This window comes from Lonchura striata, chromosome 11 (genome assembly GCF_050655825.1).
Source record: "Lonchura striata isolate lonStrDom1 chromosome 11, ASM5065582v1, whole genome shotgun sequence".
Classification (NCBI taxonomy): domain Eukaryota; kingdom Metazoa; phylum Chordata; class Aves; order Passeriformes; family Estrildidae; genus Lonchura; species Lonchura striata.
The window spans coordinates 22,454,784-22,481,710 of record NC_140713.1 but is presented as its reverse complement, the minus strand read 5'-3'; the positions used below and the strand labels follow the sequence as shown (position 1 = coordinate 22,481,710).

The 26,927-nt window shown below is 42.9% G+C and overlaps 2 protein-coding genes across 10 annotated transcripts in view; one reads left to right on the top strand and one right to left on the bottom strand.

Annotated features, from left to right (window-relative positions):
• Positions 1-1,600: 1,600 nt before the first annotated feature.
• Positions 1,601-21,733, top strand: ZDHHC7 (zDHHC palmitoyltransferase 7). Of its 6 annotated transcripts, none has more exons than XM_085589908.1 (9): positions 1,665-1,747; positions 2,539-2,720; positions 7,459-7,543; positions 9,796-10,124; positions 12,779-12,903; positions 17,211-17,307; positions 17,555-17,636; positions 18,787-18,917; positions 19,911-21,733. In XM_085589908.1, exons 4-9 carry the CDS (start codon positions 9,813-9,815, stop codon positions 20,085-20,087), a joined length of 924 nt encoding a protein of 307 aa, XP_085446034.1. In that variant the 5' UTR covers positions 1,665-1,747; positions 2,539-2,720; positions 7,459-7,543; positions 9,796-9,812; the 3' UTR covers positions 20,088-21,733. The 6 variants fall into 6 exon arrangements, with proteins under 6 accessions (XP_077642509.1, XP_085446034.1, XP_085446033.1 ...); XM_085589907.1 differs by having other exon boundaries at positions 1,700-1,747; positions 2,489-2,720; XM_085589910.1 differs by having other exon boundaries at positions 1,701-1,747; positions 2,489-2,594.
• Positions 20,363-26,927, bottom strand: part of LOC110476369 (hepatocyte nuclear factor 4-beta) — an 81,178-nt gene continuing 74,613 nt past the window's right edge. For 2 of the 4 annotated variants that reach the window (XM_085589903.1, XM_085589904.1), the window contains one exon: positions 25,635-26,927. In XM_085589903.1, coding sequence (XP_085446029.1) covers positions 26,617-26,927 — 311 coding nt within the window. In that variant the 3' untranslated portion in view covers positions 25,635-26,616. The other 2 variants (XM_085589905.1, XM_085589906.1) reach the window with 2 other exon arrangements.

Sequence of the window (26,927 nt, the reverse complement as noted above, 5' to 3'; positions counted from 1 at the left end):
GCTCTGCTGGAGGAAAGGCTGGCACAGCTGGCGTTGTTCACCTGGAAAAGTGAAACTTCAAGGTGACCTCAGGGCAGCCTTGCAGTGCCTGCAGGGAGCCCACGGCAAAGATGGAATGGGACTGTTTGTAACAGCCTGGAGTGACAGGACCACAGGGAACGGCCTCAGATGGCAGAGTAGGTCTGGATTAGATGTTAGGAGGAAATTCTCCCCTGTGAGGGTGGGCACACCCTGGCACGAACTAGATGTTAGAGGAAATTCTCTGCTATGAGGGCGGGCACACCCTGGCACGAACTGCCCAGTGAAGCTGCGGCTGCCCCATCCCTGGAAGTGTCTCAATCCGGATCAGGCAGTGTGGGATTCCTTAAAATCCGAAGGTTTTGGGCATGTTGCAAAAGGCAGGCCTCAGAGACAGCAGGATGGTGATTACAGCTAAGCAGTAGCTATAAAATTTGTCAACAGAAAAATTACAGAGGAAGTAAAAGGAAAGGACAAATAGAATAGTCAGTGTATTAAGGCTTGGGTAGAATAAACTCCATAAGTTGCAGAAAAGTATATCTGGTGAGATATTAGGAAGTTCTAAGCTTAATAATAGAGTTCTGCGCATTGTATATTAAGGTTTACAAGCAAGTATTGTATTCAAAACAAGAAGGCATTGTTTTAACCAAAGGTACGTGTATTTATAGTGGTTAGATAGAACCACTGTCAATATGCTTTTGCCTTGTGTTATTGGTCAAAAAGCTTTTGAAGTAAGTTGCAACATTAAGTTCTTGGTCTGCTGCCTAGGGTGTGAACTGCTGGCATCTTCCCATTGTCATAACCATGTAATGAGACTGATGCTAGAGAATAAACAGCTGGAGACGCGTTCCACAGCAGCCCCGTCCCGTTCGCCATTTGTACACAGCGACAGGACAGGGCCCGAGCGGGCGATGTCCCTGCCGGCGGCAGGAGTGGAACGGGACGGGATGATCGCTGCCCTCCGTGCCCGCTCCGTGAGGGCGCTGCGGGTTCCCCAGCAGCGGCGGGACGCTCGCTGCCCTCTGTGCCCGCTCCATGAGGGCGATCGCTGCCCTCTGTGCCCGCTTCATGAGGGCGATCGCTGCCCTCTGTGCCCGCTCCATGAGGGCGATCGCTGCTCTCCCTGCCCGCTCCGTGAGGGCGATCGCTGCCCTCTGTGCCCTCTCCATGAGGGCGATCGCTGCCCTCCCTGACCGCTCTGTGAGGGAGCTGCAGGACGATCGCTGCCCTCCATGCCCGCTCCATGAGGGCGATCGCTGCCCTCCCTGCCCGCTCCGTGAGGGAGCTGCGGGACGATCGCTGCCCTCCATGCCCGCTCCATGAGGGCGATCGCTGCCCTCTGTGCCCTCTCCATCAGGGCTCCCTAGGGGCGGCGGGACGATCGCTGCCCTCTGTGCCCTCTCCATGAGGGCGATCTCTGCCCTCCATGCCCGCTCCGTGAGGGCGACCGCTGCCCCGTGCCCGCTCCATGAGGTCAACCCCATTTCCCCGGGCGCAGCCCCGGCTCTGCCCGGCCCTCACAGCCGCACCAAGGGCGCCCCGCCCGCCGCCGCTGCGTCCCTTCCGCCGGCCGCGGCAGCGCCGCCCCCGCCGCTTCCGGGATCCTGCGGCTCCTCGGGAGCCTCGGGAGCCGCGGGCGCGGTGGCGGCGGGCGCGGAGCTCCAGCGGCCGGGGCCCGGCCCCAGCGCCGCGCCGGGGCAGCGGGGCCAGCGCCTCCGCCGCTGCTGAGGTAAATCCGCTCGCGGCCCCGGAAGGGCGAGCGGGGAAGGTTAGCGGGGCTGGGCAGCCTCAGGCCGGGCTGGGCGCTGGGTGCTGCTGGGGCGCACTCGTGGGGTGTTTCTGCGTCTCCTGCCGCTTTCCGCGTTATCTGCACCCCCTCAGAAATTAAAAGCTGTCCGCCGGGAGCTGCGGGCAGAAGCGTGTCCCTGTGGGCAGCGCGGGGTTGTGGAGCCCGAGCTGCGGCCGGGGGAGGCTGGAAGGGCAGCGGGCAGATCCCGTCTGCGCCCACCTTTCCGGCCCTGCCCTGCCGGGGATGGTCCCTGATGTGAGTGCTTCTCGTTCTCCTCATTTCCAGGAGGGGAGAACAGCGAGATTTAAGTCTTTCCTCGTTCTCCTCATTTCCAGGAGGGGAGAACAGCGAGATTTAAGTGCTTCTCGTTTTCCTCATTTCCAGGAGGGGAGAACAGCGAGATTTAAGTGTTTCCTCGTTCTCCTCATTTCCAGGAGGGGAGAACAGCGAGATTTAAGTGCTTCGCGTTTTCCTCATTTCCAGGAGGGGAGAACAGCGAGATTTAAGTGTTTCCTCGTTCTCCTCATTTCCAGGAGGGGAGAACAGCGAGATTTAAGTGCTTCTCGTTTTCCTCATTTCCAGGAGGGGAGAACAGCGAGATTTAAGTGTTTCCTCGTTCTCCTCATTTCCAGGAGGGGAGAACAGCGAGATTTAAGTGCTTCTCGTTTTCCTCATTTCCAGGAGGGGAGAACAGCGAGATTTAAGTGTTTCCTCGTTCTCCTCATTTCCAGGAGGGGAGAACAGCGCTTGCAGGAAGTGGGGATGCAGATTGCTGTCAAACGAGAGGGTGGGTTCGTACAGCGCAGCGTGTGATCTGTGCCATTAAGAAAAAAAGAGATTGGGAAACCACTGGCTACTTTTTGTACTGAATATCCACTCATATGATGGTATCGGGATGCAGAATTACAGTGATGTAAGTGTTTGCTTTGCTGGAGACATAATTAGGTTGAAGTCGCCGTGACTGTTCACATTAACAGACTTAAATTAGCTCTTTTGAAGTGAATGCTTACTGGCTTTGAAAATGTACAGATAAAAAGGAGCCGTAGTGGTTCATTAGGAGATGAAACTGATGTGATATTTTAGTGGTTTGAGATTAGAGTTAAATAGCTGAGATCTCCATGGCTGAAAGGAATTGGTAATACTTTTATCTCTCTGAATACTCTATCTCTTGTCTTGGTTTTCCTTTAGCATAGTATATTTTTTATGTGATCTGACGATTTCTTTTTCATGTGTTTTATGAGGATGGAGAACTTTTAAGGAAAGTGAATGGATGGAATTTTGCAGTGGTTGAATGGCTGAATGTGAAGAACGTAGAGGATGTGAGGATTTATGCGTCTGGCATGAAGAGCAATTGAAACAAAGGCTTGAACATTCCTCTGATGAATATTGGAAGTTGCTAGTGAGAATATTTTGAGCAATAGCATTATTTTTTGGAACCTAGGAGGAAGAATCACATGGGCATGGATGTGGATATAACAGCTGACATAAAAATGTGCTTGCCAGGTTATTACAGAGCAATCACTGTATGTGATACCTGAGCTCTTCAGTGGAGTGTGAGGATAGAGCCTGCACTGATGAATGCAAAAATTAGAAAAACAAAAATTACTCTCTTAAGTAGGATATAATGCATGCAATTGCTGTTGGCAAAGAGGTAAAACTTTCAGCTTTCACATGCCAGTGTTGGTATTGGTGTGAACCTGCAGCCTTGTGGAGTCTTAATCTGAATTTGAGCCTGTGGCCCTGTTCCAGAAGAGGCAGAAATCAAAGCCCAGCCACAGATTGTGTTCGTGTCCTTCTCAGGTGAAGGTTGTTTAATCCAGGAGCGTTTTGTCCTTGCTGCTGTACCCAGTGAACTCCTGGTGGATCAGATATTGTGGTTCTTTGCTGGGCAGCAAAGTCAGGTGTAGTATATTTTCTTTGCCTTTCACATCTCAGGGTGAAAGGTGTATTATTGAAAAGATATCCTGTTGAACATCTCTGGTATTCCTTTGTGCTTTTGGAAGAGTGATTTGGTATCACAGATCTATTCCATGTCTGATAGCAAGGTTTGTGATATTTTGTACAAATATGTGTTCTGAATATGTGCATTGGGGTGTTTTCTTTCATTTTTAATAAATTCTTTTACTCTGAATTCTCATTTCTGGGTTTTGAGGATGTTTATAAAGATGCTACTGTCTTAAATCATAGAAATGGTTTGGTTTGGAAGGGACCTTAAAGATCATCTTGTTCCCAGCCCCTCTGGGAACATCCTCACCCAGATGGGATTGCTCAGAGCTCCATCCACCCTGGCCTTGAATAATTCCAGGGATCCACGGGCAGCCACAGCTTCTGTGGGCACCCTGTGCCAGGGCCTTCCCACCCTCACTGGGAGCAGTTCATTCTGTATGTCTAAACTAAATTTCTTTTCTTTCAGTTTGAAAAAATACATAAGTAATGAGATTATCAACTTCCCAAGAAGACCTTCATAGTTATGCTGAAGTATTTCTGTATACCTTTAGTCTGAGGTGATTTAGAAGCAGCACATCCCCTTTTCACAGCTGGAAAGGAGCAATTCCACTGTTTCCCTATAGGCTGGCTTAAGGAGAATTGTTACTGCAGCTTGAAAATTGACTGTATTAAATATGTACTTAGTGAATATTCTCTTCAATGTGTGCACACAAACAATCTCACATTAATTCCATGTTCACCTGGCCTGTCCCTGTGTGCCTACAGGAGAGCAGAGTTGGACCAGCACAAGGAAAGGGCTGCAAGGCATAAGTGGGAAATTCAAGAGATAAACACTTAGTATATTGTAAGAACAACAGCAGGGTTTTTGGGAGATGGTGAGCTGTGCCACTGAGCGTGGATCTGGGGATAAGTTGATGGTGACACTCCAGGGTTGTATCATGGATCTCCATCACAAGTTATTTCAGCTGCTGCTCTCCAGAGTTGTGTGTGCTGCGTTAAGGACATCCCAGATTCCCAAACTGCTGAGAGGGTGGCTGCTAGGCCAGTCACTGGGAAAGAATTGAAACAAGCCACAGCTTATTTTTTAAATGCCATTGCAGCTTGGCTTGCCTGAATCTCTAATAAAAGTAGGTGATTCTTCTAAATTAGACATGACTCTGTGCAGACATCATCTGATAGATATTTATCTGTCAGCAGCGAACAGTCCAAATTGCCCATGGGTGCAGGAGGAGCTTTGCCTGCTTGGTTTACTTCAAACTCCCAAGTTCCTGGAGTTAATGTTTATGCTGTAACCTCTTAGGGAGATTGCAGGGCTGTAATTTTGATTTGCCACCAGTACTCTTGCTTCCAGGTAGGATTTAAATCCATTGGATGCAAGTGCTGCAGGATTATTATTCTAATGTGCAGTATGTGTTGGTGTCTCTGCAACTATTGAGAGCAATCAGAAATGTTGAAATAAAGGCATTTTCTTTATTGTGTTACCACTGAAATGGGAGGAATCTTAGGAACTGTCCATTGTGTGGCTTAAAGGAAAAAGCAACCAAAAAAATTTATGCTTTGACAGCTGATGGATTTTTTAGCCTGTATATAAATTCTTACTTGTTCAAAAAAATTACAGAGAAATAAGCTTTTCTTTTTTCCTACAACAATACTTTTCTATTTATACTCAAAAATAGCAGGAAAAAGGACTGTTTTTAATCCTGAAGTGCCTGTTTTTTAAAATTTAATTACCAATTCAGGGGCCTTATGATACAATTATTTGTGTTGTGGCATTTGTCTTCCTAATGCCCTTTGCAACCTTCTTCCACTAAACAAAATGATCTTACAGGGCCGTCTTTCTGGTGATCGTGAATTTATAACATAACTTCTTCAAAAGTTGTTTGGTTTTCTTTATTCCAGTAGTACCATCTGCATTTTAGACCTGAGTTTCAGGGTCAGATGAGATATTCCCAACCTGAGAATTTCAAATAACACCTAAAAGTGGAACAGGGTTGGGTTAGGTTTAGTATAACCACATGTGCAAACATAACATTGGGCATGAAGCATTGAATAATTTGGTGTTATCTTCTGGTGCTAAATAAAGATTTGTACGAGGTCAAATTAAAAACTGTTGCTTGATGTATTAGAGATTGAAATGTAATGCTTTGCCCTTTTGTACTCTAAGGATGCAACAAAGAGTAAATTTGGTTAGGACAGGCATTGAAGCAAATAAATGAAGAGCAGAGGGAAGCTGTGAGCATCTCGGTGGGGATGTTGAGCTCTTCACAAAGGGAGAGCTTTCAAACGTTGGTCCTCACAGGGACCCAGGTGGGGACACTGCTGTGGGCAGCTGGGGAGGAGAGGGAAGGGGGAGTGCCGAAATCCATCATCCCTGCCAAGCCGAGCTGAGGGGACACTTGCACATACACGGTAACTGGTGAGGCTGTGCTAAACACAGGCTTTGCACAGGATTGCAGCTGGGATTAGGGACTGAGTGAATAAATCACGTCCTTGTCTCGTCAGTGACTCCCCACGAGCAATTGCAGCCGGTTGCTGTGAGTTGAGTATTTCACCTGCAGAGGCTGAGTGTGTCGTGCTCCACTGCTGTCATCCCCAGCTCCCCACGGGTGGGTGGCACTGCACAGGAATGGCAGACACTCAGCCTGTCTGCTCCTGTGCCTCTGCTCAGCTGCCACCAAATGCCACCTCAGCGACAACTTAATGGGTGTCATTTCACAATATTGTGAAGTTTAAGAGAAGTCTAAAAGCTTATTTGTAAAGCAAACCATAAAGCAATCACAGCTTCCTGCAGTGATACGGAAGATAAGGGGGATGGTTTTAAACTGAGAGAGGGTCAGCTGGGATTTGATATCCAAAGTTTTTCACAGTGAGGATGGGGAAGCTCTGTCAGGGATGCCTCATCCCTGGAAATGTCCAGGCTCAAGTTGCTTGGGGGTTTGGAGCAACCAGGGATAGTGGGAGATGTCCCTGCTTGTGGCAGGGAGTGGCGTTAGGTGACATTTGAAGGTCCCTTCCACCCCAGTCTATTAAATAATTCTGATATGTTCATAATAAACATTTGCGTTACCATCTAGTCTTGCACTAGAATGTTTGGGTTTGTTTAAATAAGGTAAGAGACTTCTCCTTTTCAATTCCCCTTGAACTGGGAACATTTGAAAATGGGTACTAAAGAACTCCACCAGTAATGTTGTGTTTGGAGTATCTATTTCTAACAAGCTGCTTTCTGAAGCTTTTCAAGAAAGTGACTTTGTATTTGCTGTAGCTCTTAAATGTCAGAATCCTTATGTTACTCTCAAAGTATATTGTTACCCTCGCAAATAAGAGTGATTTCCCCATCTCAAAATGTACTTCAAATAAATAGAGAATAAAACCAATGAAGAAGAAAACTCTAGGTACTTCTTTAGGCAGCCGTAATCAGACAGCAATTCAGGCCCACACCTCTTCTGTTCTCTTCCCCAAATAGAAATGTAATGCAAGGTTCTGTGCTGCAATCCTGCTCCAAGTGCCATGTGGTGATTTCCAAAAGTTAACAGTGAAAAACGTCAAGGTTTCAAGTACCTGGTTTTCTAAATAAAACACAAACTTTTTCATTGGAGCTGCATGCAGCATGTTTCAGAGTGCTACTGTTGATGTCTGTTATTTGTATTTAACAGTATTTTCCTGTTGCGGCTTTGCTAATCAGTTTGTTGGTGATGTCTTTTCAGATTACATCAGACATGACTATGTGAATAACCAGGGATAACCCAAAGGCAGGAAGGATGTCAGAATAACATACTAAACATTTTTGAGGTATTTGTTTTGTTTTGGATTTCTTTAATTGTGCTAAAATTTGTTGGTTGTCTTTAAGATATTTAAGCAAAATGAATGCAGTGATTCTGTGCCATTCCGTACTTAAAACATTCCTTAAAAGTTTTAGAAGCCCTTTTTTTTTGAAGTAATTACTGGTTTGCATGGTTATCTTCATGGTTCAACTGCTAATTATGTATTTTTATGACACTTAAATTTTCTTGACCACAAGGGGTGGTGATGTCCCAAAGTGCTATTTGACTTAATTGGGACAGGTTGTAGTTTTAACTCTGAACATTAAGAAAGATCGGGATAATTTGAACTGGGTGAAAAGAGGGCCTTATTTAGGTTAAGATAAGCTTAAATTACTTTTAAGAGAGATAAGGTTCATTTTTTTCTAAGGTAATTTTCTAGTGTGTGACATCTTCATCCTTGGCTTAGCTGCATTCTGGTGAGAGAGAGGAAGTTTGTCCAAAAAAACCCCAATGTGTGAACAGAAAACACAATTTAACTCCTAGAAATTGTAATAGATCCAAGCAGCAGAGCTGAATTTCAGTTTGCTCTGTTCCACAAGCAGAGGATGTGTCCTTCAGACACCTCACAGTGTCCTGGGAGCTTCCCAGCTATTTTTGCAGTTGCTCTCACATCTCTCTGCTGCATCTGCATGTATTTATTTTCATTTCTGCTTTCTTGGATTGCTCCTGCCTGGTTCTAACATCAAGGCTTAAGGAATAGAAGGATTTCCTGGGCAGAATGTGTTCTTCTGATTCCTGATAAAGAGTTTTTAAGTTTAGACAAACACAGCTTCATCAAAAACCATCTCAGTGCCAGTGTCTTCACCTGTAATAGTCACTTGGACCATTCTAGAGGTCCCATATTCAAGGTCTTGGGATGGAAATTGCAGTGCCATAATCCCTACAGTTGTGTATAGGCTGCCATTAATAAGGGGAAAAAGGGAGACCTCTGTATGCCTGTCATAAATCAATAGAAATGCTTTCAGGTTTCTCTCAGATATGGCCTTTAAGAGCAGGAATCAATATGATTTTTAAAACACAGTATACTTTTAAAGCAGCAGGATTTTCTTGAGGCCTAATGTTTAAGCTTTAATTTGTCTCCTGTTTGTTGATAGCACTTCAGTTTTGCCATGCCATATCTTTCCTTGGGAGAGATGTCTGGAAAATAATTCTGTTTTCATGAGAATTGTTAAGGCTTCAAGTCTGGATTTTGTTCCATGTTGGAAGGACAACAAAGCCCTAAGAGAATTCTCATGAAATTAAATTAATTAGTGTGTTCTTTGAAAATCTGATTCATGTAATCTGTTGCCATGTTAATTTAACCAGAACTATTTATTTCCCTTAAGTTTAGGTTGATCTGAGACCATTTGATAAGTTATCCAATACATCTTTGTAACAGACTTGTGGTTTCCAAAACAATAACATTTTTGTCAATAAATTTAGCTGCTTTCTAACTTGCTGTGTTGTTTGTTGTGAGTGAAGTATCAGAACAGCTTTATTTTCTTCCTGGTTTTCCTTTCTACTCTTCCCTCACTTGCTGGAGAAGAATGAGAACTCAACAGTCTGGTGCCATAATTTGCTGTTTTCAGAGAGACAGGAGCTGTAATTTAATGAAGACTTTGCCATTTTAGTTTGAGATAAAAGAGAGAAGTTGAATTTTTAACAAAGAGGAGGAGTGGTTTATGAGCACAGCGTGATGGAAATGAAAACAGTCTAAAATCCCTTTGTCAGGCATTGAAGTTACGTGTTAGTGGAGGGTTAACCCTGACTTGACACCCACCAAAGCTGGTCTGTGTCTCTCTCTCTCAGAAATGTGTGAGAAAATATTAAAAAAAGGCTTGTGGGTCCAGAGAAGAGCAGGAGAGATCATGCAGCAATTACCATCACAGGCTTGACCTGAGGAAATCAGCTTAATTTATTACCAATGACATTAGAGTAGAATTATGAGAAAACTAAAAACAAAAAAAACAACCAAACAAAACTAAAAACAAACAAAACTAAAAACAAACAAAAAAAAACCCTAAAACCAAAACCTTAAAATGTGTTCCTGCTTCCTTCATGTTCATCTTGCTGTAGTCACAGAATCGCTCAGATGTCAAAAAGAATCCAAGTTCTCATTTGAACTTGAACATGCTTTATCTCCCAGAAACAAAACCCCAGAGCCAGCTGGACTCTATTTCCTCATTAATAATTAATAAAATGATGCTGATGGTGGTGGTGGGGGTGTGTTTGTCCCTGCAGGGCGAGGCCAGCAAACCATGCAGTCATCAGGGCACCGTTTCCGCGATGTCGAGCACCACCCGCTCCTGGCCGACAATGACAGCTACGACTCCTCCTCCTCCTCTTCGGAGGCTGACATGGCTGAGAGGGTCTGGTTCATCCGGGATGGCTGTGGCATGGTCTGTGCCGTCATGACCTGGCTCCTGGTGGTCTATGCAGACTTTGTAGTGACTTTTGTCATGTTGCTGCCTTCCAAAGACTTCTGGTACTCCGTGATCAACGGGGTTCTCTTTAACTGCTTGGCAGTGCTGGCTCTGTCGTCGCATCTGAGGACTATGCTCACTGATCCAGTAAGTATCCAGGAGTTCCTTGGCATTGGATTGTTCCCTCCATCTGCACAGAAGTTTGGAGAAGTGATACCAGGTCTTCTCCTGCTGGGAAAAGTAGCGTTAGAGTCAAAAGCCTCATGTTAGAGTCAAAGTCCTCATGTTAAAATCAAAATCCTCCTGTTAGATTCAAAATCCTCATGTTGGATTCAAAATCGTCCTGTTAGAGTCAAAATCGTCCTGTTAGAGTTAAAATCCTCATGTTAGAATCAAAATCCTCATGTTAGATTCAAAATCCTCATGTTGGATTCAAAATCCTCGTGTTAGAGTCAAAATCGTCCTGTTAGAGTCAAAATCCTCGTGTTAGATTCAAAACTCTTAAGGTTTTGATACTACCTGTGCTTATCATCAGGACAGTACCTCTACTTCTTCTGTTACTCCATTAAGGAAATCATAGAGGAGCAGTCAATATAAAATTTATAAAAGTGTTAGACTCAAAAAAACCCAGTAAAATATTACTCCAGGTCCTGAAGAAGCTAATAAAGTTTAGTCTTTTCTGTCCTCATTTTTCTTGCTTTTTTTCATCAGATTTATTTTCAGAATTTGTACCTTCATCCTTTTGCATCTCTTGAAATGCTTCCATTTGTAGCACATGGAAGAACTTTTAGAGGTGGATGTGCTGCAAAACCTCAGGCACGCTTGGCATAATGGAAAAACCACTGTCCCATGTGATTCCTGCATTTTTGTCTTGGAATATTTAGAGTCAGAGGGAAGGGAGATTTAAGCTGAGCATACATTGAAGCATTGTAAGAGTGTAGGAGTTCATTTCTTAGAACTTTTACTCCTCAAGATTTCAAGAGATGAAATGGTTAATTTTGTACTAATATCTATTAGTATTTTGAGGGAATAAATCTGCGGAAAACATCTGTTTTCTCCAGATTTTTGGAGAAAAATGGAGATTTTTCTCCAGTAGCAGTGTAGAGAGAAGTTAAAAAACCCAGCAGGGTGTTGTAGTTAATGATTTTCTAAGTCTTTGATTTACTTCTGTCCACACCCAGTGATGAAATATCACAGCTTCTACAAACTATGACAGCTAAAGAGAGTTAATGATTTAAGGAGTTATTGCTTATAAATATGAGCTGGTAAAACTGTGTGTCTTTCTAGACCTGTGGTGTTTTTTATGATCCAAACTGAGATGAGTCACTGCTTTTTTCCTCCATTCCTTTCTTGCTGACTCCCAGAATGGAAGACACAACTGTGTGATAGAAATTAAGATGAAAGGAATGAAATGCCTCAAAACTTATGTGAATTGAATTTACTCTTGTAACTATAAAAACAGATTTTTGGTGGCTGGCTGTGACTGTGAAAGATATTTTTGAAATAGTCTATTTTTGTCATCAAAATGCTTGAAAGAATGGTCTGAGGTTCACACCCTTGTGGCAGGTGAATAGGGGAATGTGAAATGTTGACACTAAATATTAACTGGGGTAGGAATGTTCAGATTGCAAAATCCACCTGAGGACTACAACAGGAGTGTTTCAGGAAGTCTCTGTGTACCCCTATGAGCACCTGGTCAGGTTTGAAGCACCACTCAGCCAAAGAGCTCACCTAGGACAGGACCTGGGCTGTGTCTTGGCCAACACAAGCACAAATTTATTATTCCAGGCCATGGATAGCAAAAACTCCCTGCCTCAGCAGAGGGGTGTTTGGCAGTGGAATCTGAATTCTGCTGCCTTCTTAATTCTGTCCCTGAACTTCTTAAGGTGTCTGTGTCAAGTGCTCATATTGCCAGGGGACTTTTTTTGAATGAGAATTAATTGTAGAATGTTGCAGTTGACTTAGGCTGACCTGAAGAAAGCTTTCCCTGTGTGAAGGAAGTGCTGACCTGGAGCAGTTGGTACAGAAAATCCACTTGGCTGTCACATCCCAGTTTATTTCACAGTCATTTATCTCCATAAATGAGCAGGGTGACAGTGGTGCTGTCCATTATTTTCTCTTGACTAATCCAAATTTAGATCCTGAACTCAGGGTGCAGCTCTGTGATAATCAGATCATAGAACTAATCACTAAAAGTTAATTTCTTTTCCCAATTGATTATTTTTCTTTCGAATCAGTTCCTTCAACTCTTTACCACGAAGCTGCACAATAAAGATTAAAGAAGCCAGTGCTGGTCCTGCTAACAGTGTCCAAGCTAAAGATTTTAATAAAAAAAAAAAAAAAAAAGACTGTTCTCAAGACTTGGGGCAGGTGGTTAAACCTTCAGAGAGTTGAAATAACATCTTTCAAGTAGTTGCTGATTTAACTTTTTTGGATGGCTTGGCCCATTAATCAAATGCCACAAGAAATACTCAGGGTAACTTCTCAGCAAATGATGGGCAGTGCTTGTATCAGATGTGTCTCCCTCTTCATTTCTGTGGGCTGGTGACAGGATATTCTATGAGAATTAAGCTAATACTTGGCCAGAGATGAGTTTTGCTGGAATAAAGCTGAATTTGAGGTCAAGCAGAGGTAATTTATTCATTTGGAATTGATTCTGGCTTATAGCAGACTTGCTTTGAATAAATGAACTTATTTCAGCAATTATCCTGAGGTTACTGGTATGAAGTCTATGAAATGTATTTTTAAATGCTCTCATGCCATTTAAGAAGCTTTCTCTCCTCTAATTGAAATGATTGCAGGGGGCTGTGCCCAAAGGAAATGCCACTAAAGAATACATGGATAATTTGCAACTGAAACCAGGAGAAGTGATCTACAAATGTCCCAAGTGCTGTAGTATCAAACCTGAGCGTGCACACCACTGCAGGTATGCCAGAGTTCCTTAAAGAGTTCTGCATTTGGAGGCATGGAATAACATTCCTGATATTTGTTCATTTTTTTTCCTCCACAAATTTCTTTTGGTATCTCAAATTCTTACATTGCAGAGTATTATATGAGTGTAATGTACTATGGCCAAAAATGACTGTGGATGAGGGGAGAGAAGTAAGAAACTCTTAAGATTTTATTAAAATAACTGTGCACTGGTGTCTTAAATAATTTTGATCAGTGAATATCTTTTCTTGTACATCATTCCAGTTATTGTGCTGTGGGTAATGCAGGGCAAAGAAAAGAATCTCTAAGAAATTTCTGAGAGGAGCCAATTTAAGAAGTGACTCCTGCATTCTTAAATTAACAAAATTTAGAGTAGTTTTAAATTATTACTTTGTGTCATCTCTTCTTTGCAGTTCATTTGAAGTTATGTGTGAATTGGCAGAATATTTTTTCAGAGTTGCATGAATAATTGGTTAAATGCACTTCCACTTATTGAAAATCCATTTCAAAAAGGACAGAAATGATGAACTAAATATGCTATGGAAGACATAGTAAATGTATGTTTTTAATTCTCAATCTTTGGCGTTTTCAGGCACTGTGGAAATGCTTTTGTAGTGTTTATTGTGTGCCAGTTGAAAATAGCTGTGCCTGCATAATCAGGGCTTACATAAAGATGCAAATGCTTCTGGTGGCTCTCTAGGTGTGGGGAGTGATGTGTGTTGAATTGTGAGAAGTCCTAAATTGAAATCTCTGAGTTAGTGCCTGTCAAAAGAACAGAGCAGAGTCTTGTCAGGACTCTGAGATGATTCTGGAGCTCTGTGGGTTCTAAATTAAAAGTGTGTGTCAGTGCTCAGTGCTACGGCTGAGAAGCTGCTCTCATTTATAAATACTCAGCCTTGGCATGGAGCTCCTGTTCTTCTTTCAGCTGTGAGTGGGATTTTGGATCTGGAGTGTGAAGGGAGAAGTTCCGTGGATAAACAGGCGAGGATGGAACGATCTCCAGTTGGTTTGTGTGTGCTTTAGGCTGGTTTTGCTCAGGTGCAGATCCCAGGGCTGCCATGCTGTGCAGGGATGCTGCTGCTGCTGCTGCTTTATCAGCCTGAGAGTGTTCCCCGGAGGATGGCTGGAAAATCCCTGGGGATCCAGGAGAGCCCGGTTCTGTGTCCACCTGGGAGCCCCTGCAAAGAAGGGCTGGGTCTCACTCATTTTCTCATCCCATAATCAGGTTGATTCCTATAGAGACTTTGCAGGTATCTATGGAAAGCATTTCCCACATCTTTGGTCCTGGTCTGATTTGCTGATTTGGAAGGAGCCCTAAGTGAAGATATCTGATATCATCTGTTGAAATACATATGACAGAAAAAGATCTGGAGTATCAGAGATCCTGAAGCTACCTTCTTTATGGCAGGAATTTCAGCAACATTTATTGTTAAAGCAGAGCAAGAATGGGTAATGTCTGTGATAAAGAAAATACCTGGTGTTTTCAAAGGCTTTGTTTTCCCCAGGCACCTGTTTGGGGATCCAGCTTTGTGTCTTAGGAATTGTTTTAATATTTGGTCAAATATTCTGTCACATGTTTTACCTAAGGGCAAAAGAGGCATTTGGGGGCTTGCTCAGTGCATCCATGGCTCCACAGAACATCTGAAAGAGAAAGCCAGAGCCTGAAAGTGTTATGAGGCTGCTGTCATGTTTTTCTCAGCAGCTGGATTTCTGGTTTAATTGTCTTTGTTTCTGTTAATCTGACTCTTTGCCTTTGATTTATCACTGCAGGAGTTTACCCAATAGAAGAAATGTTTGTTTGATTATGCTGCCAATTTTTTTATTGGTTTGCAAACCCATTCCAAGGACATTAAAAGAATGATCTAGTCCCAAGTATTCAAAGTGGCAATTTGCTGATAGAAGAGACTTGAAAATGGAAATTGAAGTTGGTTGCTGTTGGGAAATACTTACACTCAGAGAGAGCCACAGTGCATGTTTTGAGTAGTAAATTATTAACAGAAGAGACTCTTAGGATGTAGTTACGAAAATTGTTGTGCAACACTGCAATAGAAGTTCTTTTAAGGAAGAAAAATAGTTTCATGATACACATTAGTGATGGGGAAAAGAGCAAGAACCTTTTATCTACAGCTAAGCATCTCTGAAATAAAGTGATGAAATTAAAGTGGTGTTTTAGTGAGCAGTTAACATTTTCTGCACAGGGAAGAACCCTATCCCGCGTGAATGGGATTTCATTTTCACTGAAGGAGCACAGCTGTCATCATTTCTACCTGTTCTGTGTGTGGGGAACTGTTCCTCTGAACAAAGTCACTGAGATGTTTCCACCAGGCTCCCAGGGAATATCTGTTATCCACACCCATTTCTCTTGAGTCTTTAGCTGTGTCTTTCTGAATGTTATCTTTGGCATTCAGAGCTGTAATTGCACCTGCCTGAGTTCATGGAGCAGCAATTCCAGGCTGGAGGAGAGGCTTTCCTCCATCCACGGGTGCTTGTTCTGTTTGCTTCTCTCTCGTGAACAACCCTGGGTGCAGCTGAAGGAGGGATTTCCCCACACTCCTGCTGTATAAAAAGGAATAAAATACAAGGGATGGGGTAGGAAGAAGGCAGAACCACTGCTTGGAGCAGTGAGATTGTTGGTGGGAGATCAGGAATGAAGGCAGGGCTCCAGATATCTGAGCTTTGTGAGAGCTCTGTGTGGGCTTGTGAGAAATTCTGAATGAGCAGAATCAAGTCCTGCCCACCTCACATCCTCCAGCCTTCAGCTCAATTGAGCCTGGGTAGGATTTTACTCAGCACTTCACATTAATATTGCTTTTTAGAGTGCTGGCATTGATTCTGTGGCACATCAGGAGCCTTGTCTGGTTGTGCTACTCAGGGAAATGAGAGGCTGATCTTGCAGGCAGCAGGGAAAGTCTTTTGAGGAGCCTCCTGAAGGTCTCCTCTCAAGTGATACCCAGTTTTCCTGCACCAGAGAGTAGCTGTGGTGTTTATCTGGTTTTGGGATTTTCACTTATATTTAAAAAATCATTTGTAGCAGAGGATGAATCCTTATTGCTGTCCATAAAACAAGAGGCAGGGGGAACGTAGGGGTTGGATTTTGATAGCCCAGAGCAAAGCTTCGTTTGGGATTCTTCCCCATAACCTGCACATGGTGTGTTCTGCCTCATGCTGAATTACTTTAGAATCATACAAATGTGATGACTTAAAAATTATTTTCTGCCTCAGAGCATTGATTTCCCCCCACACCTCCCTCTTTTGTCTCTCCAGTGACAGTCACGCAGCTTTGCTTTGTGGTTTGTCACTGCAGCACTTGTAGATACCCCACGTAAATCAGCCTGTGTTAAAACAAAGGGGTTTGAATAACAGTGCCTGCATTTTTTAGGCTGCTGAAGTGAAAATGTTTAATATTCTGGATACTCTGTAGGAAAATCTGGAGCACTGGGTGTGTGGCTGTCCTAAGTACAAAGCTGGGAAAATGGAATATCAGCATTGCTTAAGCTATTGATTTATGAAGAACTACAACAGATGTTACAACTGTTTCATTTTTGGTGTGTAATTCTTCATATTTGGCTGCAGAACTGAGCCCTCTGATGCTGTATAGCAGATGTAAAATGGAGTTACTGGAGTATTTATTTGTCTTCTGTGAACATAGCCTGTACTCAAAACTGGGCAGGAACCAAGTGAACCAGCAGAGAACAGGAGTGTTCAAGCATTCATGAACAAGTGGCTACTCCATAAGTGCTGGTTATAGTTTCAATATTTGTGTTTTCTCTTGAAGACAGGATTGATACTGTAAGGTTTGATACTGTAAGCTGTGCTTTAGTTGAGATTTTGATTGCATAAGTAGAGTTTTATGGCCAGTGTGACCTCAAGAGTGACAGTTTCTCCCTTGAAGATGTGAATTTCTTGGATTTCTTCTTATCCACAAATAAAATTTACAACTTCAAAGCCTGTCAAAGTGAAATATTTACCTAAAAAACTCCTCCAGAAGGGAAAGGGTCTTATTAATACTGAATGAGAGAGAGCTGAAGCTTGGCTTGTTCTGAGCTGCAGGAGTCTGAAGTTCTGTATTTGCTTGATACTGTTTTATTGTGAGGGGTATTTTATGTACACAGTCTGTTTTGGTGCAAACAAAAGCTGAGTTGTGAGAGGGAACAAATAGTTTCTTTAAAGAAATACAAATAAAATCCCTGTCTGGACTTTGTCAAGAAATATTTCAGTACATCATCCTGTGACCACTGGCTGCCCTTGTTTCTACATTTAAAATACAATTTCTCACCAGAAGCCTCTTGTCCTTTGTTCCAGTATTTGCAAGCGATGCATCCGAAAGATGGATCATCACTGCCCATGGGTGAACAATTGTGTGGGGGAGAAAAATCAGAGATTCTTTGTTCTGTTTACGGTAAGTGAGCAGCAACAGCAGCTTGATTTTAGCCTGAGTCTACCTTGGTTATAACAATTCAGTTTGTGCTGAGTGAGTAATGGCTTTAGGACATGATTGTGTTGTTAAATTTTGTGGTTTTTTCCTTCTATGCAAGGTATTTCTACCCCTATTGATTTTAATTTTTTGCTGTTGTTTCAAAGTTTCTTGGTTTTGCTGTTTTTTCTGCATTGACAGTGAGTGAAATGATGCTGTCTCTTGTTTGCAGATGTACATAGCCCTAATTTCAGCTCATGCTCTTGTACTCTGTGGATTTCAGTTCTTCTCCTGTGTCCGAGGGCAGTGGACTGGTGAGCAAATAAATCCTTAATTTTCATTATCATAATCTAGTAGATATTGGGGAAAAGTCATAGCATTCCTATTTTAGCCCCACCTTTCAGTGATATCCATAAAACATTTCAGATTTGTTTATCCATCACTCTCCTTTTCCTTTCAGGGTTTTTTCTCCCCTTTCCTTTAGTCATTCTCTGTGAGAGCTGTGTCTGTCAGGGGCATTCTCAGTCCCTTTACACACAGTAGTAATTCACTACCTCTGTAGTAGGAAGGAAACTGAGCTGGTCCTCAGGCACCTCAGCACTATATCACCTAAAACTGGGCCTTGTGTGCCCCACCTCAGTTCTGGGAATGACACCTAAAATTTAAACAGGTTTCTCCCTTGTTCCATTACTGGAGTCAGCTGTGGGGCTCCTGGAGAAAGGAAATTCCCTGAACTATCCCAGGTTTTTTTTTGTTTGTTTGGTTTTTGGTTTCTGGCTGGTATTTCTTAATGTTCCAGTGTGCCTTAGCTCATTCTGGTCTTGTGCTTTTGGCAGACTGTTGAAGTGTTCTTTTGGTAAATGAAGCAACAGGGAAATCCATGTGATTTTTTTTTTTTTCTGGGTATTTCATTAAATAGATGGACTCTTAGGACTTTGTTTTATGTGAAACATTCGCCTTCCTGTACATTGTCCTTGTTTAAATATAATTGAATTAATCAGGTGATCAGAGGCTCTCCAGAGATAGAAGTGTGAGGCAGAAGCTGATTACTTTGGAGAATTAAAAAAAAAAAATTAATAAAGCAACGACAGTCAAGTGGAACATCTGTATTAGCAAGTCAGAGCTGACAGTGGGGATGGTTTTACAGCATCTGCCATGCAGGAAGCTCCAAGCTGCTCTCTCATGTGCAGTTCTGAGTTCTTCACTCACCTCATGTGCAAACATTTATTTGACAGCCTTGAAATCCTGAGGCAGGATTGCAGAGATAGTAACCATGTGCCTTATAGGAAGCCAGAAGTGTTGCTTCCATAAAATTCTTTCTTTTCTTGATCAGCAAATAAAGCTGCTGCAAAATCAGAAGTTTGTTTTAAATGTGAAATATTATTTCAAGTGCCAGACATGTAGGACATGCTCTGCAATTTGCTGTTGGGCTTTTTTTGTAACTACAATATCCCATTTTCACAGAGTGCAGTGACTTCTCTCCACCTGTAACTGTGATCCTGATGATCTTCTTGTGCCTTGAGGGTTTTCTGTTTCTCACTTTCACTGCAGTCATGTTTGGCACCCAAATCCACTCAATATGCAACGATGAAACGGTAAAAACCTTGACTTTTTTATATTCGTAAAATTTATTCTGGGAAGATGTGATTAGATGTGGTTTTATTTGCATGAGGAGAGGTTCTTATTTTGGAGAAAGCTGCAAAACTTCAATAGTTCATAATTTTTATTTTTGACAGTTGGGAAGATTGGAATGATTTACTGGGGTTGCTTTCTAACAGAAGCTCTTGCACTATTTGCTTTTCTGGCATTTTGTAATTTGGGTTTAAATGACAAAGAATGCAAAGCTTCTGACTTGAGGTTTGACTTTCCCTTCTCAGCTGGCACAAATTCCTGCTGGGTGCCACGGGAAGTGTCTGCTTTTCTCAATTTTACACTGAAAATCACTGTCTCTCACCTCACTGTGATACATTTTACCAGAGGATAAAACAGAGTTTGGGTCATTGGCTCCCTGGTCCTTACATCTGCAGTGTCACATCTGGGGAGAATAATTGCTTGGAAACATAAGGAAATTGAATCCTGTGACTGTTCAATGTTTTCTCATGTTTAAAAGTGTATTTCTGTACTGAGGAGTAAGTGCAAAACAGCTGGTGAATATTGAGCCTTCATTAGTGGGAAGCACAAAAAATGACCATCAAAATAATGCATTTGGGAGAGTAATCCTGCCTCCAGTAATTGTGGAGCAGGAGCCTTCCTGTCTGCTTTCATTAATTGAATAAACAACTTGTAGTCTAGGATATTGCACGTGGATCCATCAGCTTTTCTGGGATTTTTGTCTTTTAGCTTGAGGGGGAAAGAGATAGAGGTATATCGACCTTTTTGTACGTATTTTATGTTCTAAATCTTCTGCCCTGCAGCCACAGGGCTCAAACAGTTCCTAACTTCTTCCTTAATAATTAATAAATAACAGTAAGAAACTAATCAGCTGAGGAACAACACAATAAAAATGCAAACCTTGGTTTTTATAGCCACTATTAGATGAAACTAAACCTTGGACTTAGCAGTGCCTCCCTGCCTGTGTTTATTTACAGGAGATTGAAAGACTCAAGAGTGAAAAGCCAACGTGGGAGCGCAGGCTCCGCTGGGAAGGGATGAAATCTGTTTTTGGGGGCCAGCCCTCCCTGCTGTGGATCAACCCCTTCGCAGGATTTCGGATCAGGAGGCTGCTACTGCGAGGAAAGAAAGGAGGACCTGAGTTCTCTGTTTGAGTCTAAATATGCTGGAACTTGCAAGAATCCTATATAGTATTTATTTTGGGGCCAGAGAAGGCTGTCTACATATAGTCTGTGACCAGGTGAAACTGATATCAGACATTTGCTTGTAGCAAGCAGAGTTTTCTACGTTTATTGTCACAGACATCTCATTAATTCCGAGACAGGAACTGGATCTGCCATGATCTTCACAGCAGGATAAGCACGTGGTCACACTAAAGAAGCCAAATGTTGTCATGCTACTCTAATTTATTTTCTGAGATTACTTCCCCTTTTTTTTTTTTGTTCAACTCTTTTTATTTGATAAATGTCTGGGGAATTACCTGTGTGTTTTTCTAATGAGTCCAAGTCCTTGGATGCAGTTGTCAATCATTAGGAGGAGCGTGCTGGTGGAAGTTGATCTCCAGCCTTCTCAGTCCAGATTTCAGGGAATTGTGCTTTGTTCACTTCTCCTTTTTCTTTCAGCTTGTCCCTGTGTCCCACACGTTCCTCATGTGCAGGTGATGCCCAGGACCCCCCCTGGACAAACAGGGGGTAATTCACTGCAAACACTTTGTCCTTGTAGGGTCTTGCTCTGCCCCTTTTTTACTGTACAGACTTTGCATAGAGGGAAAGTTGTTCGTGATCCCTTGGACAAAGCAGAGAAAGATGCAACTTCCCTCCTTTTTCAAGTACAGCACATCTTAAATGTAGAAACATCTGCAATAGAACGAGTTGTTTTGAATTTAACTATTTCCAACCAAAACTACTTTGAAGAAACCAGAGCAATATAGATCTAGAGTTGCTTCATGTGGGCCTGACAAACAACAGTAGTGCTAAAAAATGTTAATAAATCTGCAAGTAATGAAATACAAGCTGCAAGTAATAAAAATCCAGCTAAAAGTTGATTCGTTAAAAATGACATTTAGACTATTTTTTTTGTATTATTGTTAACCTATAAATGACTGACCATATAAAGGATAAAGCAGGAGCCTTGATGCATAGCTTGAAATCGTGCCTAGAAAGTAAATAGCTCCCTGTTTTGGGACTTGCCTTAAAATTGTCCTGTTCTTGCTTTTGCTCAGCCAGTGGCACTGGTGACCTGTCCCACCTCAAGCAGCTCAGAGCCCTGCATCCCACCCCACCCTCTGTGCCCTGCAGGAGCTGTTCCCTTTCTCAGTGCCCTGCTTCCCCATCTCTTCCTGGCATCCCCATCCCAGCTCCATCAGTTTCTGTTCCACGGGCTGGCTGAAGGGACTGAGGGATCCATTTCTTGTCTGTGCCCTGTGAACAAAACTGTGCAATACTTTGGGGTATTTTTGCTTGGGGGAGGGTGGTGCTGTGGAATGCTGGAGCCTTCCTAGGTGGGAATCCACTGGAATTTCAGTGAACAAAACTGAGGGGGAAGCTGGAAGTTCCACAGGATTCTGTGCAGATTCAGTTGCACACCTTAAAGATTGAGGAGAAAAAAAAAAAGGTGTCTGGCTTTGTCCCAAGGCTCTTACTGTGTATATTGTTCCATGAGAAAATCAGAAAATAGCACTCCAGGTGGTTGAACCCTGTGACTTGGCAAATGTGTGCGTGTGAAATCCGGTTTACTCGGCTTTTCAAATCCTTACGTTGTAATTTTTTTTTTAATGTACAAAAGAATAAACTAATGAATTGAAGTCTTAGCTGATTAATTTCTCTACGTGTCAGGGATTTTTACACATATATTTAGATTGAAGCAGCTTAAGGGAAATAGTCTTGAATCCTTCAGTTTGTAATTAATTTGTATTTATATTAATTAACAGGTGATGCTGGTCCAAATTAAAGAGGCTCCTCTCCTTTTAGCCCTTCTTGAGCATTCCCTTTTCTTCATCCTCTGGTGTAGTTGCTTATTTTATTAGAGAGCCATGGAATGATTTACATGGGAAAGGACCTTAAATCTCATCTTGTTCCCACCCTGATTGTCTGAGGTGAGTGGGAAAACACTTCCAACCTGAAAACTTACCTCAGTATTCCAGCCTTTGCACTTCCAGGAAATTTGGGATAAATACAGGTTTGAGTTTACAGTTTTTCTGTGCGAATGTTGCATTTTTCCTCTGTTTCTGCAGCTTCAGGAGCAAAGAGAGTTCTGAGCCTGGAGCAGCAGGTTGGGAGTGTCCACCCAAACAAGGGGGAGGAGGAGCAAATGGCAGGAAAGGATGGAGAGACTCAAAATTGTTCGTTCCCCCTTTGCAATAATTCTGAAATACACTGTGAGATATTTTCTGGGTCTGTATCACACTCTGCTCTGATGTTTCTATGGAGAAAAGAGCTTCAAATCCAGGAGCACAGGCTTTGTGCCAGTGCTGCTGATATTTTGGAGCAGGTTAATGATTTGTGGTTTTGTGTATTTTAAGGAAGAGTTTGTTTATTCTCTGAAAGCAACAGGCATCCCTGCAGATGGATCCTGCCAGTTTATCTCCTTTTTATTTTCTTGTTTAATTCCTAGTAGCAATGTCAGTATTGTTCCAGGAATCCTTTCTGAAGTCTTGGACTTAGCAAGAATTCATTTATGGATTTCTTTATGCCTGTCCTGTGCAGAAATGTTAAATTTCTACAATTGTTCTGCATCTCTTTGTTGGCTCCAGGTCCAGTAATGTTGGAGAAAGAAAGTGGCTTAAGGGGTTTTGAAATTGGGCTGTAAAATTATTCTAGAATCTGTTAATAACACTAAAATGAAGTGCACCAGCATTGGTTTTATATATTTATTTTTTTTTTCTTCTGAACAGGGTTACAGGTCAATTCTAATTTTAATGTGGTTGGTGCTTCTTCAGTGACAAGATTATTAATTTTTTATTCTGCTTCTTTCACTTAGTCATGCTTTTTTGTGTTCTGAATATCTTATCATTTTTTTCCTGCCTGTGTTCCATTAGCATATCTGCTCCTGTCCTGCACTTCACTCTTGTCATCCCCAACCAGAATATAAATACAAATTAATATAAATTCAAAATTGCCTGCTGGAAATTATCCAGCAGGCATCAAAGCAAGCACAGGCTGGTTTTTAATAACAGAAGTAAAACTTTGCACCTCCAAAATATTTCTGCAATTTCTCCTTATATTATAATGCAGCATAAAGTTAATATTGGACCCACATTTGGTGTTAAAGATGTTAAATATTAGAATTGGTAAGGAAACGGATAACTCCGAAATATTTTAAGATTTTCTTGCCTGAGGTGCCCCATTCTGTTAAGCAAATGGCACTTGGCAAGGGAAATATTATTAAATGATGGCTTTGAACCTCTTGTTAACAAAACCATGATTGCAATAAAATAGTCACTTACAAGGTGTGTTTGCATAAGAATATTGGTTTAATTTAGGGTGGGGTTTGAGATAGGGAAGCCAGAAAGATTCACAGCAAAACTCTCCATTTTGGGCCTTTATACAGTAAATTATTCTTGCTGCAAACCTTCATCAGACCAACTGAACACAGGGGGCTAAGTCTGATATTCACTGGTGCATGGACAACTTTATTTTCTTCTTAGTTTGTGAATTCCATCAGTATCCAGCAGAAGCCAGGCTTTGCAGCCAGAGGTGATTCTTTTTAATGAAAAATAGATATCTGTATTGGAGAAATCAGTGGAGAACCTTGGAAACTTGGTTTTGAATTCAAGAAAAAAGGCAGACTGTCCGGATGAAATACGAGAATATGGAATTTATTTCCCCTATAGATTTATTTTCTTACCATTAATGAGTATAAATGTACATTTAATGTCTGGAAGAGGAATGGAATGGAGCTGCTGGAGGCACTGGAAGCAGTGCTGGCTCACAACAGTTGCATCTGTCATGCAGCAGGAATGCCTGCAGTGGAACCTGCTTTCCAGATTGAGCTGTTTCAAATCAGGGTTATCAGCAGAAAATGTCAGCTCAGATTCACCAGAGGCAGGAGAAGAAGAAAACATTCTGATCCAGGTGAAACTCGAGCTGCTCTCTGATGGCTTTGTGGTGCTGCAGAATGGCAATGCTGAAATTCCCCTGCTGCTGGAAGCTCTGCTGCTGTTCCCAATTCCCTCTCAGTGCTGGGGTTATTTCCTCCAGGTGAGCAGCTGAAATTCCCCTGCTGCTGTTCCCAATTCCCTCTCAGTGGCTGGGTTTGTGTTTCCTCCAGGTGAGCAGCTGAAATTCCCCTGCTGCTGTTCCCAATTCCCTCTCAGTGCTGGGGTTGTTTCCTCCAGGTGAGCAGCTGAAATTCCCCTGCTGCTGTTCCCAGGTTCCCTCTCAGTGCTGGGGTTGTTTTTCCTCCAGCTGAGCAGCTCCAGGTGCTCCCCAAACCCCTCTGGGCTCCACCAGCTCGGCTTTGCCATCAGCAGGGAGGGGTGGGTTGGGAATTTGTGCAGAGGGTCAGAACCAGGAATTTTCTGTCGTGTCCCAGTGCTCAGGACGGCCTCTCCTGATCTCTCAGTGGCTGTTTGGTAGAGGTTGGTGCACAAATGAGCTTAGGTTTTGTGGAAATTCGATAATTTGCTTTTTAATGAGGTCTCATTCATTCAAATCAACTCCATAGCACAAACAACAGCACTTTGGGAACTCTTGAAGCTGTGTAGTCACCACTGGGCTGATTTATTTTGTTGTTTAACTGCTGATTAAATTTTACATTAAGACAGAAGCACCTTGTTTTAAATAGAAACCCCTTTTTTTTAAAACGTGGCTCACAGACTTGCCTGTTCCTTTTCCTGGCTAATTTAGAGCCACGTTGCAGACATTAGAAAGAAACACAAAACTACAGAAAAATCACATCTGTGTACTGGAAAAAGGTATTTTGGGGCACTTGCTTCTTCCAAAAATGTTTGCAGGAGATAACAAGCAGGGTTTGGGATAAGTCAGCCTTGATTTGAGGATTGACCAGAGCAGCAGCCGTGGTGAGAGGCAGAGATCTTTGCTGCTGTCTGGTGTTAGATGTGCTCACAAGGCAGAGTCCACCCACTGGCTCACAAATGGACTCTGGATAGACTGGAAATTATGGAAAATAGCAAATGTTGGCATTTCTGTTCATAAAAGAGAACTGGACAGCATTAAGTGCTGGCTGCCCTGTTGGGACAAGGCCCTGTGGGTGGAATAAGGCCTTCAAGCACGATGATGATATTTTTCCTAAAGCTTAACAGGAGAAACGGGAGTGCAGTTGATTAGATTTGTGCCGGGAACAGAGCTTTTCATCCCAATTCAGGCCACGCCGTGGGCATGAAGGGTTTCCAGGGGCTGTGCCAGGCTCTGGGACTGATGGAGGGAGCGGCCGCGGGCTCCGCGAGGGTCGCGCTGGCACCGAGCAAAGACCACAAAGATCACAAACTGCTCCTGGCCCTGCTGAGGAGGGCACCAACCCCAATCCTTGTGCCATGGGGGTGCTGCTGGTGGGGATTCCGTGGCGAGGCTCCTCTGCTGCTGCTGCCCCTGTCCCTGGGCTCACGGGTGGGGAAGGGTGGGAGCGGCGGCCGCAGGCAGGGGCGTGCTGGGCTTGGCCTCTGCAAAGAGAAAGGGCCGGGTTCACTGTCAGCACGGATCCCACACTGCTCCCAGCTCCTCCTTCCTCCTCCCTATAAAATCTCCTGCTTGGGCATCACTGGCTGAGGCAGCAGCTGCACTACGGTGCTGGGCCCTGCGCTAGAGCCTAGCTTATAATCTTCACTGCCTGTGCTGGCAGAAGGAGATGGAAGGGATGTCTCAGGAGAGGCTGTGGGAGAGAAAAGAAACAGAATTAACGTGGACTTGGATGCTGTTCCATAGAAATCAGCAAACCATCCTACCAGCCCAGGAGAAGGAGGATCCTGGCACATCCTCCTTTCCTGGTTTGTGAGGAGGCACAGGGCGGACTGGCAGACATGGACCAGTTCTTCTTAGGAATGTCCCCCAAGTGCTTTTCAATCCTTCATCTCCTTGTCAGACAGCCTGCAGCCCCACTGTACCTCATCTACAGAGCACAGCATTTCTCTAATCTCCTTTGCTGGAAAGGGGCTTAAAAGCTAAATAAAAGCCACTTAAAATACAAGATGCCAACATTTATATAGCTGAGAAACAGCAAAATAAACTATGGGAGGTAAATGATTGTAACTGGCAGAGGGAGGGAGACTGTGAGTGCAGGACATGGTGATTACATGGCAGTGGGTGTTAAATTCCCCCTCCTGTTCCACTTTCCTTTTCCACAACATGGTCCTACAGGGGATAAATGCCTTAACCCACACCCCAGCAGTGCCCAGGGTGATTGAAGATGGTCTCGTATTCAGATGCTGTTGTTTGGCAGCAACCACAGGGAACTCCTGCCATAAAGAACCATCTGTCCTCTACTGTGGCATCCTCCCAGTGCTGCCAAATCCACAGAAACACTCAGTCTTGATTTCTCGCCCTTTTTTTCCAGTCTTGTGTTGTTTCAGTAACATCTCCAAACCCCCCTGGGTCATTCTACCATTAAAAATCCTAACTTTTCTTTGGAATCATGGGAAGGAGTCAGCCAGGGGGGCTGTGAGCTCTGATTCCAGTGTAACACTTAAACTCATACAAATAAACTTAAAGAACTTAACTAAACTTACATTTACTTCAATAAACTTAAAGAACATATATTTTTTTTAATAAATAAACTTTTTAAAATAAATAACATTTTAAATAAATAAATAAACTTTTTTTTTTTTTTCTGAGCTGTGTCTGCTGCCCAATTCCTTGGCTGTGCCGGCACTAATGATGTAAATAATGTAAAAATGGGCTGTAAATAACATAAAAAGGGGGACATACGGTCTGGAGCAGTGTGGATCACAGAGGTCATGTTGCTTTGCAGGACGTGTCCTGGCAGCTGCTCCAGGTTGAGGTTGGGAGGTGCTGACTGGTACTGGAGATCAGCAGAGGTTC